The 20953-nt window shown below is 29.8% G+C and overlaps 1 protein-coding gene and 2 long non-coding RNA genes across 3 annotated transcripts; all 3 read left to right on the forward strand.

Annotated features, from left to right (window-relative positions):
* The first annotated feature begins 203 nt into the window (after window positions 1-203).
* Window positions 204-6624, forward strand: LOC132742057 (uncharacterized). The gene is made up of 5 exons (XM_060730343.1): window positions 204-358; window positions 914-1020; window positions 5572-5709; window positions 5955-6073; window positions 6556-6624. The coding sequence occupies exons 2-5, from the start codon at window positions 945-947 to the stop codon at window positions 6622-6624; spliced, it is 402 nt and encodes a 133-aa protein (XP_060586326.1). The 5' UTR covers window positions 204-358; window positions 914-944.
* A 126-nt stretch (window positions 6625-6750) lies between these two features.
* LOC132742047 (uncharacterized) lies at window positions 6751-9578 on the forward strand. Its single transcript, XR_009627383.1, has 3 exons — window positions 6751-6887; window positions 7811-7895; window positions 8473-9578. It is a non-coding gene; the product is annotated as an uncharacterized LOC132742047 (long non-coding RNA).
* A 3147-nt stretch (window positions 9579-12725) lies between these two features.
* LOC132742054 (uncharacterized) lies at window positions 12726-17571 on the forward strand. Its single transcript, XR_009627385.1, has 6 exons — window positions 12726-12787; window positions 13514-13639; window positions 14311-14463; window positions 14802-14936; window positions 16263-16332; window positions 16576-17571. It is a non-coding gene; the product is annotated as an uncharacterized LOC132742054 (long non-coding RNA).
* The last annotated feature ends 3382 nt before the right edge of the window (window positions 17572-20953 follow it).

Here is a 20953-nt window from a genome sequence, read left to right on the forward strand (position 1 = left end):
TTAACAAGAGAAATATTTCCCTCTATTTTATGTTGATTTTTTTCAAGTGATATATTCAAATAAATGGAATTATTCAATTAATCATAAATTAAATTATCTATATTAAATTGGTATAAACATTATTCTTTCTTGTACCGATACGAGGACAAGACAAAGAAACAAAAACCTCTTTACTGACTGTTCAGCTGTTATAACAGGATTGAACATGCTTTGATCAGTTTAATATGATTGGTTACATTCATTTGTGTTATCTGTCGTTTTCTGTCGTTAACAAGTGAAAATGTTGAATACAATATAAAAAGAGGCTTTATGCTCAAAGATATCATTGCTATTACGGTATAACTAAACTAAGTGAAAGGTAAGTTGACGTTTTTAGACATGAATATTTTTACATTAATTTGTTTAAATAAAGGAATATAAAGTATGTTTTACGACAATACATTCGTTTTATATTTTTATTTTGTTAAATATATCAAAATACTTTAAATATACGTTTATGATAAAATGCGATTTAATGTAACTAAGAGGTAGTGTGAGAGAGAAACAGGGTTTTATGACATGTGCTATTGTAAAAATAATGTAAACAAATGGAATATGCGTACGCAAAAATATTAATATAAAGCTATTGAGTGCAAATAATTTCCTAGGGTTTAAGCGATGAAATTAATTTTTTAAATCAATCGATGCTAAATATTTATTGACAAATAATTTAAAACTCAAACTAAAACCTGTCCCGTATTGTTGAATTATTATTATTTTTGTTTTGTGTACACGTCAATACATAAGCATCACAGTGACTTATTTTTTTTCTCATATGTTTGCATATTTGATTTTCACATTATTTTGTAAATTGTTTATTTGGAATTCATATAATGCGTTGACGCGTCATTTGAAGTTGTTGTTTTGTTATTAGTCCGAATTAACAGACAAGTGAAGACGAAAACATGGCTCACCTTGCGCTCAACAGATTGAAGATCATAATTTTGATACTTGGACTCACTGGCCATATTTGTTGCGCAGGTAAAAAACAAAATTAATTTGATAAAGATTTGAAACTAAAGTTTGATAAGCAAAGGGAAACATTTTGTTTTATACACAGTTATAATGTTCACTTCAATTTTTGTTATTTTTGTGTACATACTGTTAAATTGAAAGCTTTAATAATATTACAAACGCATACTATTTTAGAATGAAGTTCGTGTAAATTTTAGAATAGTTTTGATGTCTATTTGTGTTCAAATGATGGACAGGACAGTTATTAAAAATGTATTTATATGAACAAATCGGAGATAAACATTTGTGATATGCCTTTACTAAGAATATGCTTCAACCATTAGACGAAGTATAAAATCATATTTTAATAGTCAGTCTATTAAACCTGAATGTGTTTTAAAAACTTTCGGTTTTAAGGCGATTAGTTTTGTTGTTGTAGAATTGTGCTAAATTATTGGAGTGCTACATTTATTTATGAAGTTTTTGAAAAGTGATTTAGCTTATAATTATTTGTACTTTTTGAAGACAAACTGGTCTCGAAAGACTGTCGATTGCTTCTTTTTTAATATTATCTGTTCTATATTTTTATTGTTTTAATTTATTATTTCTAACTATAAGTTACATTTAATATAATACAATAAATGTTGTCATTTTTGTTTGTTTGTTAACTACGCTTGCACGTTGTAGTAGAAGAATGTTTTGTTGTCTGCAAAATACTAGCTCTCTCGGTTCCATGCGACACGTTATTTTATTTCGGCACTCTCTGGATTGATATTTTCTCAGTATACTATTATGTCAATTCAGCCTTCATTTTCATTGAAAAAATATTATTACTGAACATTTATTTCAGAACATCATTTCTTGTTAACATGTAAAAGTTGCACAGTTTGACATTTATTTCCGTTCTCATCTTAATGAAAATAATAAAATGTAAAGGAAATGAAAGAAAGTTACCATCTCTTTATTATTTTTATTATTACTAAAACATTTCAATTCATGCAAAATTGTGAGGCAACCCATAGTTTTTACAATTTATTTATAATGATGTACCTTTTGAAAATAATGAATAGACATACCTTTAAATTGATTTCATGGTTAACATTAAACTAATAGAGAACATAACTACGATCATATTTGGTTAAAATTCAATTATTAAGCTTCAGTGACTCACATAGTGACTGAAACAAAAAGGACAAAAATAAAAATCGATAATTTTCTGTCTGAAACATTATATATTAACTGAAAACATAATAAGTTATACAGATAATTATCTAATATTTAAGTTATCGAACTCAAAAGTTTTATACTTATATTTTGTTTAAAAGGTAATTGTTGGCAGTTCCGGACATTTTTTTTTTGCTGTTATTTATCTATCCAACAAAATATCTAGTTAGTCTGATAAATATATGTTTTTATCGTGTCAACACGAAAGCTAACGTGTTAGTCAGAAAGTAAACTCGATAATTATATGGTTAACTGTTGGCAGAAATATGCCACTATATAAAGCAAATGACGAGGTATTTTCATTTTTTACTTAATATTCCCTAATGGATATTTCAAATTGAAATTGACAATTGTTCTCTATTACAGTTAAATATCCGAAACACTAATCAATCTTTCTTAGTATGTATTCGTTGTTTACTTAGTTGCATATCATTGTGAACTAGAAATGTGTCCATAGGACACGGGTGTCCCAACATTCCACCTATTTGTCAATCTTGTGTCTCTTGGTCAAATACATTTTGGCTACATATTCCCAAGTTGAAAACTAAAATTATTTTATTAAGTAAAGGACAAATACTACAAATACTGAATAAATCCACATGAAAACCCCAAGGTGCATAAGTACACATGCTGACCAACATTCTTGTAAACTTTCAGGCATACATGTCAAATACTTTTTTGAGTTACGTGCAACACAAGTTGAATATTGTATTTTAAAAAATCCAGAGAAAAATACCCAGGTGCACAATTAGACGTGATGCCCAATGTTCTTGTAAGGTTTCATGACTCAAGGTCAAATACTTTTTTATTTACGTGCGACACAAGTTGAAAATGGACATTTTTTCTAATGCAAAGGCAATAACTCAAAACATACTCAATATATCCTCAAAAAAATACCCAGATGCACAACTTCACATGCTGATCAACATTCTTGAAAGGTTTCCTGACTGTAGGTCATATACTTTTTAGTTACGTGCGACACAAGTTAAAAATTGCAAATTTTTACTAAGTCAAGGGCAATTATTCTAAAAATACAAAAACAATATCCACACGAAAATACACAGGTGCACAACTTCACATGCTAAGCATCATTTTTGTAAGGTTTCGTGACTCTTGGTCAAATACGTTTTAGTTATGTGCGACACAAGTTGAAAATTGGACATTTTCACTAATTCAAGGGCAATAATTCTAAAAGTACTAAAATATCCACACGAAAATACCTAGGTGCACAGCTACACATGCTGATCAACATTCTTGTAAGGTTTATGTACCAAGTAAAAAATACTTTTTAGTTACATGCGACCCAAGTTGAAAATTGGAATTTTATACAAATTTAAGGGCAATCACTCTAAAAATTCTAAAAGAATCCACAGGAAAATACCCAGGTGCCCAATGACACATGATGACCAACGTTCTTGTAAGGTTTCATGACTCTAGGTCAAATACGTGCGACAGAAGTTGAAAATGGGACATGTTTACTAATTCAAGGCCAATAACTAAAAAATACTTAATAAATCGTCACAAAAATACCCAGGGGCACAACTTCATATGCTGAGCAACATTCTTGTAAGGTTTCATGACTCTATGTCAAATACTTTTTTAGTTACGTGCGACACAAGTTGAAAATTTGAAATTTTTACTAATCTAAGGGCAGTAACTCTAAAAATACTAATATATCCACACAAAAATACCCAGGTGCATAACTACACATACTGATCAACATTCTTGTAAGGTTTCATGACTCTAGGTCAAATACTTTTTGAATTACGTGCGACACAAAAAGAGAACGGACGTACGGACGGAAGGACGTATGGACGGACGGAAGGACATAGTGGAAACACAAAAAGTAGAACCTAATGCATAAATATTTTTGACACTTTATCATATTAGATCGTTGGAACTTAAGTCCCTATTATCTTTATATCTCAAGTCATTAATTATATAACAGAATTCAACATTTTTTAGCATTTTCCTCTTTTCTTCATATATTAGTTTTGTAATAACATTGTTATTCGGTTGTTGATTGTTAATCTATATAAAACGATAAAAAGTGATGTGTTTAAAACTTATTTCAAACAATGCACGCTAACAATTTTAAAATTCTTTGAAAGTAGACCAATATTCGGAGAGATTTCAAACTGTTTAACTCATAGTCCTTTGTTTTCAAAATAAATATGCAAGACTAAAACTAACTTATGTATCGTGACGGCAAGTGTTTGACCTATTGTAGCTGAACTATTTAATATATATTGTATCCTATTCATCACGGTGTCGACGTTGGTGTAGGCGTCGGCATTGCCGTTAGCTTTTAGTTCGTAAACCCACCATTGTTTTGAAGAGCCGTAATGTTCAAGCTTCGAAACAATACCTCTGTACCTTTCAGGATATGAATTGAATACTTGTTGTTTATCATCACCTCCCATTCATGATATGAGACATTACTGTTTAATATGATTTGACAGAATTTCACTTCTTTCACAACTTAGAAATACAGTTTATTTTTTTGTGTCACATTACTGTTTTATTTAATGATGTAATACTCTTAACGGAAGTAAAATGATTTCAATCAAGCCATGCTCTTTTTATTATAATATAAAATTCATCTTACTCAACTTTCAAGCATTGTTTTTAAAGACCTCTCTGTTTTACACTATCAAGAACGTATTAAAGTCTTATGGACATCTTTGTTTAAAACCTTGTGATTTGGTTAGTGACTAGTACTAATTAGACACATTCATAAGAATTGCAGATAATTTAAATACACCGTCCTCGACTACAGTTTCACAGTGGCTTATTTTTGCTAGTGTTATTATTATCGCATTTATTATTTACCATTAGTTTTATTTATAGAAAATAACGAAACATATTTTCACATGCTCTTCGCATTAATTTCATAATTGACTTGCGTTCTTTGGAATTTTTTTCAACCAGTTTCTTTTATAGCTGTCCTATTTCTTTTAAAAGATAATATATCATCTTAACAAAACAATCATTTTCTTTTAAAGACTGCACTGCAAATTGCCACAACTACTTCTATAGGCGTAACCATCACTTATGATTGAAAATTGTGAACATTCTTACAATTTTGTCAATAAATATTTCCCTCAATGATATTCTTTATACTTGTCCCAAAGTACAAGTTGTTGGATAAGAATACACTGAAAATCAATACTCGGGTTTCTGAGTAGAAAATAATCCTATTAATGTAACGTCAGTAGTCCTATACCAGTTTAAATTACAACTATTAATCATTATGTGGCACATTGCAATTGATAATGTCGACGTTCATTGAAGTGTTAACGCAAAAACGGTTGCTATAAAATATTTGTTTTCCATTTGTTTTTGTTATTAAAGAACAAGTTTCAACTGTGACATGTTCAAGTACAGGAACTGAATGTAGTGCTATTCCCTTTTCCATATGTGCTACAAATAAATGCAAATGTAAGGACGGTTACAAGGAAGGCCCAAATGGAGGAAGCACTTGTGTTAAAGGTTAGTGACTGAAGATTTGATGCACATTACATTACAGTCTATCGTTTCCCCTTTTTACAATTCACAGCAAAGATAAATGCATTGGAATTTATAGCATTTTTCTTGCATTAAAATAACATTTCACGGTATAAAAAATATTCATAAATTTATTATCAATAACTGAAAAATCTTATTATAGTTTTGCATTAAAAAGATAATAGAATATCAACAGGAACACTTAATAACACTTATATAATTTTGTTTAGTGCTAGGAACCCAGTGCACAGGAAGCGATCCCTGTCCAGGCGCTACTAGCTCAGTATGTACAGGTTCTAAATGCACGTGTAGCACAGGCTATGGTGAAAGGGACAATGCTTGCAAAAATGTAAGTGCATTATATAATAAAAAAACAAGTTTAATGTTACCAATACTTCTGAAGTATACCATACACTTAACCAAATGTTTACTGACCAACATTTAATATAAATTGATTTGGAAAGTCTTAGTTATGTCGTACACTTCACATATGGTTCCGATTTAAAGATTAATCGTATCAAAAATACTTAAGAATTTAAATCACATGAAGCTTGTGTTGATATTTTCAATTTTAATTGAATATCTAATTAAGAAAAACAGATGAAGTATACCCCAATGTTTTTCAACAACTGCGCCACTGTAATGTCAGCCGTAAAAGTTTCTGTCCGCCTTTTCTTTACTTTACAAACATAACTGTAAACTTTGCTTAAAGATTTAACTAAAAATCTAAAGACGCACCTTTTTGGGTGAAATTAATAAAGATAGACTGGGGCTCCAATGCTATTATAAACTTTTAGAAATTTTTAATTATACGTGCTCTTATAAATGTAGTGCTATAGGAATGTTCATCAGAGTTTGACCGTCTTTGAAACATCATCAACTGTTACATGTCTGAGATAACGTAATAAAGTTTGCCGACAATCTGAAAAATAACTTGACATCTGCATTAACGAAGTCTATAATGGCCAATTCCGTCTTTGATATTTACTATTTAGCATCTTTCCTTTACATCAACTTTGCAGTGTTGAACACCGTGACGTGTCAAGCAAACGGTAATGAGTGTGACCCGAATGAACATACTGAATGTGACACAGTTAAGGGAAAGTGTAAATGTGCAGCTGGTTTTACAATGAATGTCGACGTCTGTACGGCTAAAAACACAGGTAAAGTAATATACGACTCGTAAACATGGGTACTTAAACATGTCTGGCATAATGCACGGGTCCATTTATGTCCTCCAACTCCAATGAAGCTACAAGTCGCAGTATGACCTATTATACTGTCAGTGTAACGTAAACTACATCCCTCTTATGCAATTTTGCTTTTTAATGATTAATCAATATTGAATAATATATTTGCGAAATACTATTGCTCTTTCCTAAACAAGTAATAATATATTATGAATGTTATATACCTAAATTTTCATAAGCAAACATAATTATTTTTGACTAATTTTAATTGTTCAGGAGTTACGCTGCTTTCTTTTTTCTAGAAATAGCAGTTAAGTAACTGCGTTTTGAGATATTAGAATGATATATCATTATCTTATTTATACATGTATTTACTGTTTTATACTTAATTGTATTCATTTTTTGTAAATTATTGAATAATGTAACAATTTTGCACTTTTATTCCATGTTTTGAAATTAAGTCAACCCGAATTTGTAACATTGCACTTGAATTCGTGTAATTTTCTTTAATCTTATACATGAAGGAAACTTCTGATTACTTTAGTTAAGTCTTGACTTAAGTGCCTTAGTCAGTGTTGTTATATATTTTTTGATCCTTTGGGATCATTGAGGCCAGCACTATTAAGTGCTGGGAGCGAGAAGGATTTTGCACGTTTTCTTTTCATTATACCTCATGTACAGACTCAATCAAACCGAGTCTGCAATTGTGACGTCATTTTGTTGTGATTAATGCTTTCGAGGGATCACTGTTTCCAAAATTGTTTTAGGGGACAATTTCCTTTCGATAGCGCTAGAGGGCGTAATATATATTCATTTTCGAATATCTCATATCAATATTCATCATTGTTTTAATTTTTGTTTGTTTGTTCTTTCACATTCTGTATATCATTTCAAAGGTGCTACCATTACGATGAAACTCGGCCTATTTGCCATACCGGTGGTCCTTGCACCCTGAGGCAGTCAAAAATCTCAGATAAGACGGTATCATATTTGTCTTTACAAGAGTCCATTAATGATTTCTCAGAAAGAAAGAAATGTTTATTGTCAAAGCTTTAACATCTTAATATATAATAGACATTTGAGCATACAACAACGTGAAACTAGGAATTTGAAACCACAATTTTTTATGGTTTTACTGTTCACGAACGGATAAGTAAACTGTTGTTTGTTCATTTAAAAGTGTGTGTGTTTTTTATAAGTGCCCGTCTACACCTATCCAAGTCTTGAATGCAAGTAAGTCTTAGACGTCAAATATCTTCATAATAAAGGATTTAAAGACATAATTTTTCATTTAGTAATAAGTTTCATCGAAAAAAATGTTTTTTGTCAAACTTTTATTCTTAAATTATTATAAAAAATAGAATTTGAACCGGCATTTTACTTATCGACTGTTTTGTATTGCATTAATTAATATAGTTGTTGTTTTTAATTATTTTAACAGAAATATGATATTCTTCAAAACAAGGTTAAAACCTAGATACTAATATACTTTCAGTAAATTTTACTTTAGTTTAATTTCAAAAAAAACATTATTAGTTTTTTGTTGTTGTTTTTTCAGATCGTCAAAAGCTGATGAAACGATTCTTCAGAACCGGAAGTATATATATTATATGATTTACTTTTTTCCTTATGACATTCGGAGTTATTTTAGTGCTTTTTGAAAAGTGTGTAACATAAACCGTTTGTTTCTCAAATCTATGCTTTTCTGTGATGTAAAGAACTTGTTACTTACGTGATTTGTGCGAAATGCAAGTAGATATATGAAAATACAGAAAGCATGAATATATTTAATAAGTTGATAAACTGACAATCTGTTTACAAAAAAAAAAAGAATTTATATATACTGGCATTTATCTATTCATTTTTTAAAAAGAATTATTGATATTTTTTAGTTGTTTTTTCTTTTTGTTAAAAACAGTGGTTATTGAATATGCCTTTGATTTATTATCAAATGTTCGATTGTTTGGACTGAATTAACTGTGTAAAACGACATAAAATAATTTTCGATTTCACTTTCCATGAGTGAAAGCAAGGGAACTTCTAATATAACAAATTCGAAAATAGCAAATGTTATGTTATGTACTGAAAACTAAACTATTGCAAAAGAAGAAGAACAACAAAATTAACAAACAATTTAATTAACAAACAAAAATACAGATTTTTGATTTAATCAATTACATACCCGTGGAAGTTTTATCAATGACAATTTTCAATTATGTAAATTATAAATAAAAACAGATACTTACATCTAAACCAGGACAGCATGAATCAAACGGAGGACTCAATGCTACTGAGCATGCATGCATTGACTGAAATAAGGATTCGACTACAGTTTCAATAATTAAATTTGGACCCTAAAACTATGCTAAACTGCACTGTATAAATATCGAATAATCTGTAAGTTTAAGTGAGAAAGTGAGAGATAGGTGAGTGAGTGAGTGAGTTACGTGCCGAATCCTATTAATTTTTTGCCGAATCGTATTTGTATATGTAAATATTTGTATATCCAAAGTTATACATAGCAATGTGTGTTTGTGGTAAGTTTAAAAGCAAACAACCGATTACATACCTAATTGTCTAATCATCTTTTGTCATTCAAAGCAACTTATGTAAACAAAATATAGTATAGTTTCAATTTATATCTTAGAAATGTTGTAATATTGTTTAGGATGATGATAATTTATAAATATAATTTTCTTTTTCTCAATTTGTATTTGATTTGTTTTAACGTCAAACCGACACAGTAAAGGTCATATGTCGACGTTCCAGCTTTACTGGTGGAGGAAGACCTCAGGTGCCCTTCCGTATTTCTCAATTGACGGGCTATTGTTGATCAATAAGAGTTAATATAGTAATAGAAGAGCAAGGTCATAATATACAAAATAAGCATAAGTAAATAATGAATTCAAATGTAAAAACGAATTGGCAATTATATTAAATGTAAATTGGAGATGCTGAAAGTTATTATAAAATTAATATACTCGAACAAGCGATAACAAAATAATTGGTAAGTCGTGTTTATACCAACTCCCGCTGCAACATTCCCTCCTCCGCTCACAAACATACGCACACATTACATTTCTATAAATACAGTTGTATATACCAATATCAAAAAGATATTGTCAAATTATTCTTAACAAAAGTAAACAGTGAACAATATTTTCTTACATTTACACGTGAGCTTAAAAATGTCATTCTCATGTTAAAATTGTTCGATGTTAGCTTCAACATTGATGAAAAGTGATTTTTAAAGATATACTAAGCTAAAATTGGATAGAAAATAATGATAATGGTGCTCAGTCTTTTTGTAAATATAAAATAAACATCATTTGACTTCACACAAAGAAGATAATTATGTAAAGTTTTAAACTCATCACACAATAGGTTGTCATAATAATTATGCATATATAGTGTCGTGAATAAAAATAGCAGTTTAAAAAAAGTACTTGTCTTGTAATAGTAAACGTGACTTCCCATACATTGTTTATTCGTTCTTTTCTACAAATTAGACATATTTTGTAAGAATTTCATAGATTTTATAACATTTCTTTGATCATGGATGTCATAGTATATTTTTACTGTATTAACTGATATCGAAGTGTTAGTGTTTTCAAATATACGTGACAATTTCATTTTTGTCATTATGCTGTCTCTTATTAAGTCTTACCAAGTGTCATTTATAATAACCTGCACAGATATTTAAGAGAGACATTTTTTATTCTGTCCTGACATTGTTATCATAATACAAAATACGATTTTTTCGCGGGACTTTATTCCCGGATTGTTGTTGCTTCAAATTAGAAATATTGTCTTACGGATATTTATAAAAAATACTTATTCCAAATTGTAACTATTTAATAGCTAGCTGATATAAGACGATATCATAAGATAAGTATGACATAAATGTATTATAACTTTATAAGGTCACGTAGCAATGCAGTGTGTGGTTGTGTAAGTTAGTTGAAATATTAAACTGGTAAAACAAGCAGTTGTTGTTGGTTTTAAACGAATTTAAAATGGGATTTTAAATGAATTTTTTTCAGCGAGTTTAGATTTGTGTTGTCATTCATTGTCTGTATTCACTTAAGATGTTCTTAAAGCAACATGTGTGAAGGTCTTTATAAAAACTTTAAGTTCTTTAAAACATCTTTAACTTATTGTTTCATGTGTTTGTCTACTTTATTTTAAGATTGAATAATATTATGTGTAAGATTAATGATAAAGTGACAAATATTAGTTGTTTCACAATCAAGCATAAATAAATATTTTTAGACTTAGATGAAATACCTCTGTATCAATAGAATGAATGTTGTATTGCTATTGGCCATATTTTTCGAGTAGTTATTCTGACGTTGCAAATGAAGAATAATAAGCTCTACAGTCATACATATAAGATGTTTCGCAATCAAGCTTAAATAAATATTTCTAAATTGCTGTCACAAGAGTCATCATTTTATTTGAGAATTCTTTATCAATATTTATTAGATACACGTATAAAAAATAATACGTACATATTTGTTTGACTTTTTGAAGTATGATTACTTGTTTGGTGCGCATCATTAAAAAAGGAAGGAAAGAAACATTTTAAATATGTTCATATATAAACCAAATTGAATATTGACCAAAAACAGATTATCAAAGATTCACAAAAGATGCACTGTAACAAATTTAGATGACTGCATGGCAATAAGTCTATGTTTACGAATGTAATTATTTAAAATAAAGTTATGACAAGATAATCAACAACAGTGAAACAATTTGACTAAAATAACCCTGACGTTTAATTAGGGTTGTTCTTTTTAACACAAATGCGTTTTACAGTTTATGATGTAGACTAACAGTTACCGTGCCTTTAGATAAGAATATTTTTAGTAGTAATTTCCGTTATCTTGTCTTATTTGTTTTAACAGACTTCTCGAAATATATACGACCTTAACGATTTTGTTATCTAAGTAATTTATAATATCATTCATTTGCATATCGGATCATACGTCACAAAACAAAGGTACAGGTAACCATGCACGTTTTATCAGACTGAAGATAGTTACTTAGAGGGTGTAAACATGGCAAGTAACAATTTAATACATTTTTACAATTATTTTCACATCTACTTTGACTGTTTATTTGTCTTGATAATTGTTTATTATGCATATTCGGTTTAATTCCTTATAATATTAGTTTGTTTCATAAGATTATACATATTTAATGTAGGTTTAGCACATATGTTTTAGATTGCTGATGTAAGTTCAATAAGATGAACGACAAACTAATATTAAATTGGAAATGCTTTATATCGTTTAAATAATATATGAAGTTTTTCAGCAATCATTTAAGTATTTTATTTTTTATTACTTTTTATCTCGTGAGTATTTTTTAATATACATAAAGTATGATCTATTTCAATAATTTAATTTATTCCATAAAGGTTTTATTTCTATGTGAAACGCAACATCATGCTCTGTTTTGTCCTCTATTTTATTATTCAAGTTAATGTCATTTTAACGTATAACCACAAATATATTTTAATAAAGAGAATACAATAAAATGTTGCGATTTTACGTGATTCCTGTTGAAGAGAAAGGGGATTCTATTTCTGTGTAAATGTTCTGTATAAAAAACAAAATAAAATGTTAAAACGCTTCAATGGCAGTTATCGATAATGTCTGCATCTATTCATTGACTATTTGTTTTTATTTATATATTTAAATGCACATTTGTTGATGAGTCATCAGATCCAGCTTAAACGTTATTGTTTTTAAAAAAAACCTTGTTTTAAGATTTCTCTGATTATACTTTTATCCGTTTTGTGTATCAGGACCGCTTGTGGCATTCGATTTTAACTGGAATATTGCTTATTCATTTTTCAAAAGCAGGTAAGTGAACATTAATATTTTTTCATCAATTGTGTGTTTTCGTTTCGTAAACTATACTAAATTTATCAAAAAAATGTATCCAAACAATTTAGCGCAAATCAAAGTTCCAAGATCTGAAGATTTGCTGCCCGCGTGGGTTCAAACCCAACCGGGGCAAGCCGTTGTTTCCATGAGCAAAACACATTATACTCATAACCTAGTACTGGTTGGTTCCAGGAACGAATTCGAGAGAATTTCAATAAGCTTAAAGCTTCCTGCACAATTTGAACTGAAATAAATTAGTTAAAATAACGATACGTGTAGATTTTGAAAGTATATATTTTGAGCAGCACTTAAAAGGTTATTATGAATTATTTCTTGAGCTGTATTATCAGTTCGTTCTAAAGACTATTCACAGGCTGAGTGACATTTTAAAAACAGTTATCATCAGCTTAATTCTTAAGGCATGTAGCTTACAAGAAATTCTAGATCAGATTAAGAAATTGTTGGCGTATTGTGATTAATTAGTCATTTAGGAGTTAACCTAGTTTTTTTTTTTAATGATTTCTCAATTTAATATGTAACATTCGTCTTTGTTAATCTGACCTTACTTTCTGGTGAACCGATCTTGAATTGAAAATAAAAATTATAATTAAATCAGGTTAAAAAGTTGTATTGAACGTATTTCTTATCTTGTTGAATTAATTATGAAACATGTGTGTAACTGTTCCATATTTTCAATTCAAGCTCTACCTACCGGATGTGATGACGGAACTCATAGTTGCCCCGCCAACTCTGCTTGTACGTCAGATACTTGTGTTTGCAGTGACGGTTTTAAGCTCAATACCGCCGCAGACGGTTGTGTGGCAAAAGGTGAGTGTTTGATAATGAAACTAAAGAGTATAATAGTTAAATATTTAAATTGATAAGTATTATGTGTTTGCCCTAGTGGCGATAAAAAGTTGATATTTTTTACCATTGATTTCCAACTGTGTTCTGTGTTTTGATGACGGAAGCTTTATTTTCGGAAATAGATATATTGTTTAATGGAGATAAGATTTTAGCTGCACGGTTTTGAAACACTGACCCTTATTACCAGTAAAGTATCAAAAGGCCGGATATTAAATTATTAGTAATATTTTTCCGTTAGAATTTAGTTTGGCTGTAGTTAATTTAATTTTTTATAAATATAAAATCGATATATGCCAATGAACGTTAAAATGCAGTTATTTCTTAGCTAATAAGATGCACTATTGATGTCATTATGTATGATAATTACATGAACTACTTCATGTGTTTTCTGGCGTATAAATCCTCGATTGAGAGTGTTAGTCATTTATCATTTACACTACCATTTTAATATGTATGAAATATTTATGCATTTTTATAAAGCAGCGCTTACGCTAATAATTACGAATTGCCAATTATCGACATAATCATAATTAGCAACTTTATTTGTAATAATTAATGTTTAATTGTCACAAACAATTTCATGTTTTTGACTGCTTCGTTTATGGTGTATCTGAATTATGAGTTAATTATAGCGAAAGTGACAGATACAGACTGTACAAAAGGCACTGCAGACCAGTGTACAGGTATTGAACATGCAGAATGTAATAATGCTGCAACTAGTGCTTAATGTAAATGTTCTAATGGCTATGCAGCGGATAGAAAGACTGGCACTTCTTGTTTTAAAAGTAAGTAAAATTTAAAATCCCAACTTGTTTAAAAACCTATACTCTAATGCATGTTTATCACCAATTAATAAAGTTTGTACCGTTATCAGAAATGAACAACAACTACATTTTACATATTGCATGTATATGATTTACAAGTAATAAATGTAATCATAGTAATATTCTGAAGGTGAACCATTTAATTTTTATTGTATCACAATAAAACTCACACAACTGTAAACGAAAAAAATATTATTTTAAAAGGCGTTCTAGTTGTTGAACATATATATTTATGAACTGAGTCTGCTTACGATACTCTTAAAATGCCAGTTTTCAAGATTTTAATTACGTATTTAAAGCTGTTAGCAGCATAACTTGTACAGCGGATGGAAAAGAATGTGATGTCATTAAAAACTCACATTGTGTGTCCACAAAGTGCCAATGCGACGATGGCTTTGCAATGAATGTTGATATTTGTGCGGCAGAAAGTTCAGGTAAAGATAATATTTGTAATAAATGTGTATATGTGGAAAATGACGGCATGATTGTCAAATGTCATAATATTATATCAGATTCTTTCGTGAATCTCTTATTTATGCTATATTTGAGTGCACTATAGATTAAAAAAAGATAGACCGGCTTAGGTTTAGTATAATTCTACAAATAGAGTTGACCAGTTTCTGTGACTTTGTGTCTTTGGGTCATTTTTCTACCCTGCAAAGTGTTAAGTATTTCTTGGTGTCTACCAAATTATATGAAAGTACCATATTTGCATTTTTAGACAATTCATATTAAAGTCAAATGCTTCTTTAATGCACAATACAGATTAAATTTCAAGTAAGCGAAGACAGATTATGGTGTTGCTTGTTTAATTGATTAAAAACAACAACAAAAACAACAACAACAAAACTTATTATAGAAAATAACAACGACAGGTTAAGCATTGTACTTGTTGGTATGGGGTGTATCAAAGTATCGTTGAATACTGGAGCATATAATTTAAAGAGAAGGTCCCTTCACTAGCAGAAATAATGAGAAAGAAAACAAGTCAAATATAACCTAAATAACATCTTAGATAAGGCGTGCTAGATTTAGATGATCACTGACAAAATCGCAAAATTTCCGGACCAAAAATAAGCCTGATATACGGTAACAAAATGAAATATAACGAATGATTTATAATGTCAAGAAAAAGAGAAATAGAAAAAGTAAATGAAAAGGAAATTACGCGGAGAAATGGTTTACAGTATATCAAAACAATCTCACCATCGTAATATCCAACCATGTAGCCTGTAAGCTTTTCGTCATGATAAAATTCTTCATATTTCATACGGAAAAGTTTCTATTTGCCACAGTGGCTTTAAAAATATTCCTCGTTATTCCGGCCAAAAAAGCCTTCACTTGTATCGAAAATATCAACAGGTTTATCAAGTTAAGTTGTTTATGGCTGTTAAAAAGTATTTAATGATGTTTGTTTTCTAGCTCTTTCTCTTCTTCAATTATGAACCGCCTCCGTGGTCGAGGGGTTAGAGTCGATGACTTCTAATCCAGTAACCTCTCTGGCGTGGGTTCGATCCCCGGGAGATGCTTTGGTAGTTTAGCGCGGAGGAAGGTAGTGTAGTACTGGTGTAACTCTCCAGGAACGATGGTTATATGACTGAAATACTGTTGTGTTGGAAAAAGGCGTATAATGAAACAAAGAAACAAACAAATTCATCAATTATATCAATTACAAGGTAAAAGTCATACTGTGTTTAAGTTAAGACCATAAGAAATTGCTTACATACAAAACTTAATGATATTCAATGTTTTTGTTACAGCTATATCTCTTCACTTTGGCAGTTTGACGTTGTTCTTCTTGGTTTCAACTATGGTTCGGCACTTGTTCTGGTAAATTATTGCACGGTATTCTTGATACATCTTTTCATTATACATGTATATATAATACCGATATTATACCGAATTTATCTTCATCCTTTCAGTGTTTATAAAATATTTCTATCATTGAATAGCTATTTTAAGTCGATTATCGTTTCTATTAAAGAATATGAACTGTTTAAATATCTGATGAAAATATCATTGTAGATTGTAAAAAATGCAACGTACCGAAACATGTGCAGTTATCTTTTTCAGATTGTGAGTCAGGAAGATACTTCTTTTGGTGATTTTTTTTTCAAACTTGTGTATCGTGTGTACTTCTTTAGATTTTTGATGTGTATGATGTATAATTAAAATGATTCATTGTTGATCAAGAGAAGAACTGAACTGCTGAACAGTTTTTGTATTAGTTTTATTTTTAGTTTTTTTTCTTTCTTTTTTATTCCTAAAGATTGTTAACCTTACATTTTAAGTTTAAAGTTAATTATGCCTAGTATTCAAATGCAAATTGACATTGAATATGAAATATTAGTCAGTCACCATGAATAAAGATATTATTTTGAAATATTTAGTCTATTTATCATTAAATATACTAATTAAACTCAAATTGACAGCGAAAAAAATGCATTATGTTACTTTAAAGCTCTATATTAAACAAAACATTTTAGTGTTTGTATATTAAAAACATATATATACATGCATATATTAACTGTCTAAATATTCTTTTTTGCTTGTAACATTGAATTAAACTTTTAAAAGCTTCATGTTGACATATACATTTAATTTAACCCCACTGTCAAGTTAAGCATGTTAAATAGAGAAATTTGCTTGCTTTCAATTGGTCATTGCTAATGTAACAGACACAGATAGCACTATTGACATAAATAGAAATTTGTCAATTAATTTTTTTCAATTTAAATAATGATTTGTTAAACATTTTGTAATAAGATTAATTGCATTGAATTTGAAGAAATTGGTTTATTGAAACTACAAATGCTATTCTTTCCTTATCATGGAAATTCTTTAACGATAAGCAGTTGTTGACCAAATAATAATTTATACATATTACTATAATGATCAAGAATTTGTTCAGAAGAAATGTGCGAGTACAACAATAAATAGCAAATATTGTTTTATAAAATACATAAGGATTTAATGCATTACACAGGCTATCATCCAAATCACGATCAAATGTTAATTTAAATGCATGAAACACATTGTACACTCAATAAAATGTTGTTACTGAAAGCATCGATGTTTTATGTTTTCCTTGTATGTACATTTGTCTTACTTTAAATTTATAAATTCCACCTATCATACAATATCTCTGAGAGTACTAACAATACATGCCTTACAATTTGTGTTAAACTGATAGCACGGTGAAATTATAATCAAAATAAGTTATAATCATAAGTGGCGGCATGGCCAAATGGTGCACGCGTCTGACTAGTAATCTAATGATCGTAAGCCGCATGAGTTCTTACCTAGTGAGAAGCAGGTCGTTATTTCCTTAAAACAAGAAACTTTACACTCATTGTTCAGTACTAGTCGGTTCCAGGAACTGATTCGAAAGTGTGTTTATAAGACTTTAGCTTCCTACACAATGGAACTAAAATAAATCCTGCATAACGAAACATGTATATTTTAAGGTCATGTTCTCTGGTCGGTTCCAGGAACTGATTCGAAAGTGTGCCTATAATTAAACGATTATAGCTTCCTACACAATGGAACTAAAATAAATTCTGCATAAAGAAACATGTATATTTTAAGGTCATGGTCACACATGAATTATTCAACGGGTCTTTTGTCAAGTGTCACATGTTAAAACAGCCATAAAATATCCACATCCACTTTTTATCGACTGGAGTTGTGTCTACTTATATCAATAGCGACTTCGCCCGTAGGACCTTAAACCACTTACAAGCAAATATTATACATGAGCTTGCTAAATATTAAATTTGAATTAGTTAAAATGTAACTAAATCTACCCGGAAACTATTTTTCAAATTTTCAGTATCAATGACATTGACCTATAAGTAGACCAATTAAAAGGTGGTCACAAGTAAGATATCAAAGAAAAATATCGAAGAAAGATATCAACATTAGTTAATAAATTGCCTAAATTGGTGAAAATATGTTATGTTTGACAGTTACTATAACCCGCAAACTTCATTCTCTGATCAACTGACTTTGATATTTGCCATGACCCCCAGGAAACTAAAGAAAATTCCAAACAAGGTCCAAATATTAGCTTGTTTATTACACAGTTTGTTTATATCAACTCCGTGCTTCTAATTTTAGTAACATTAAAAGACCAAGTTAAAGGAATATGTCGGTAATTACTGAATAATATTGATCGCTAACCATTTTTATGCTTTAGTTATAGTTACCTTGGCTTAAGGATGACATTCAGCGAGTCTTGGAATGTTTTTAGTTTGATTACCTAACGTTGTTTCGATCAGATCAAAATGATCATTCGCTCATCTGATAACCAGTTTTCAAAATTGATAAATTTTAATACATATCGTTATTATTTATTTACTTAATTTAATGAAGACTTAGGACTTTGTTTATGTACAAAAGAACATTGATGAGTTTGTTCATAGTAAAACAAGTTAGTATTCTTACAAAAGCTAATTATTTATATATGGCGATGAATTCTTTCGTTTCTGATTTAGCAACATTTAACAGTGAAAGTAGAAAATTTATCTCAATATCTCATGCAATTGTATAATTTATACGTTATCTTTCCCGTCAAATTATAAGATCTTTTTAAATCCAGTGGTTTTCTTTTCCGTATTCAAAAGGTATAAACGAATATCGAATACGTGTACCATTAACATGGTCAATGCATTTATATGATGTTGCTGTCAAGTTGACTATGATTTAAAACATAAAGCATGACAAAAAAAGCCTAAAACTATAATAAAATACCTTCGTTTTGTAAAGAAAATTAAATGTTCATAACTTCTGAAGGATATTTGTGGAAATTTACATGAGACATGCGGTTAATTGAATATTTTTTCGAAGTATTATATATAAATAATTAACTAATTTCGGCTCAATGTTAAGTTATTTTGATATTCTACCAGTTTATTAGAAATTTTTTGTTAGATTGGCACAATATCATTTTGATGCATTTGACTGAAGTATATATAAAGAATAAGGAAGAGCCCTTGGAAACGATGATGCATATTGTAAATAAAGAAATTAATTACATCTGAACAAAATAATTCCTTACTTTAACTTTCTTTATAGATCAATTTCGCCTAGATAAGGAAATATCCTTTCCAAGTTTTTACCATTTTGTTTGAGATAATTTGTCTATGGAAATATGTGTGTGTTTCATGTGATTTTGGTATTGAACTTTAGAAATAAAGCGTACATTTTTGTTTATTATATACTTATAAATGTAATAATGAGAAATATTGATAAAATGAAATGCGTATGTCCGTTTTCTATATTTTCACTTTAGATAAATTACTAAAACAATCTATTCAATTAAAATAACAATTCGATGCAAGATATTTTTGTACAAGAACGAGGTGCCCCTTTAACTATTTTCCGGCACCGTTCTTTAACACATAATATGTATCAATAGATGCTTATTAGCCTTATAGCAGCTTTATTAAGTTGGAAAATAGAATAGACAATATAGACAATGATGAAAAAGATATTTCGTTAATCTGGATTTTCATTTGATTGAGACAGCCATGGTCTTACAGCAGGATGATAGCTCCGTTCAAAATAATGAGACTGAAAAGGTAGTTCTTCCGATTGAGCGATATGTCAACAACACTATCAATGTCAAAAATCCGCCTTTTGTTACTTGTAACAAAACATTTGCTGATGAATTTCTAGCAGATGGCTTTAATAACAAACTAGTCTAAGAGTAAAAAGTAACATTAATTTGTTCTAGGAGTTCTTGATATACGTGGGTGAAAACAGGCCAATTCTTGAAGTCCCGGCTGAGCAATCTGCATATGTGAGTAACTTTATTTATGCAGTTAGAAAAACGTTGGAAAGGAGTACGAGCCAAACTCTCTCATTACTTAGTTCCAGAGTACTCAAAGATAATTATCTTAATGTAAAGCAGTATGGTTTCTCCCTATACAAAGATCAAATTTTTCAAATGTATAAGCAGGTGACAAAGCACTTAAATTCACAAGGAAAAGGCAACAGCCCAAATGCTGCTGCTGCTACTACTGCTGCTATAATATCTAAAAATATAGAGAAATTCTATGAAGCAAACCAGCTCCTAGAGCTCTTCAAAATTCTATGTGGTATATTTGAATTTTTTTTTCTTCTTGGAATGACGACTGGCACACAGGTTCATTCTCCTTAAATTGTTGGAGAGATATTAAATTGTTGTGTGATGGCTCCGAATATCTTGTGTTCAGTCAGGAGCGCCAAACAAAAACAACTAGGACTGGAGCTGATCCTCGTGACACTTGAAAAATTCTTGAAAAGCATACACGGTGTCCAGTGGCTTTATATAAGCAATTTACTGATAGGCGTCCCGAAGCAATGTTGAAACTCTCCATTCTTCTTAACTGTAGTGTCCAACCATCCTGAAAATTGAAAACCATGATAAAAGAAATCTGCTATGGGTAAAAACAAACTCTACAGCATT

The sequence above is a fragment of the Ruditapes philippinarum genome, unplaced genomic scaffold (assembly GCF_026571515.1).
Source record: "Ruditapes philippinarum isolate M1 unplaced genomic scaffold, ASM2657151v2 ctg9738_1_1_1_1, whole genome shotgun sequence".
Lineage (NCBI taxonomy): Eukaryota > Metazoa > Mollusca > Bivalvia > Venerida > Veneridae > Ruditapes > Ruditapes philippinarum.

Coding starts and splice junctions, on each gene's coding strand:
- LOC132742057 (XM_060730343.1), top strand. CDS start 945: ATGGCTCACCTTGCGCTCAACAGATTGAAGATCATAATTTTGATACTT. Junction 5,710..5,954: donor AGGAAGCACTTGTGTTAAAG/GTTAGTGACTGA, acceptor AATTTTGTTTAG/TGCTAGGAACCCAGTGCACA. Junction 6,074..6,555: donor GGGACAATGCTTGCAAAAAT/GTAAGTGCATTA, acceptor TTATAAATGTAG/TGCTATAGGAATGTTCATCA.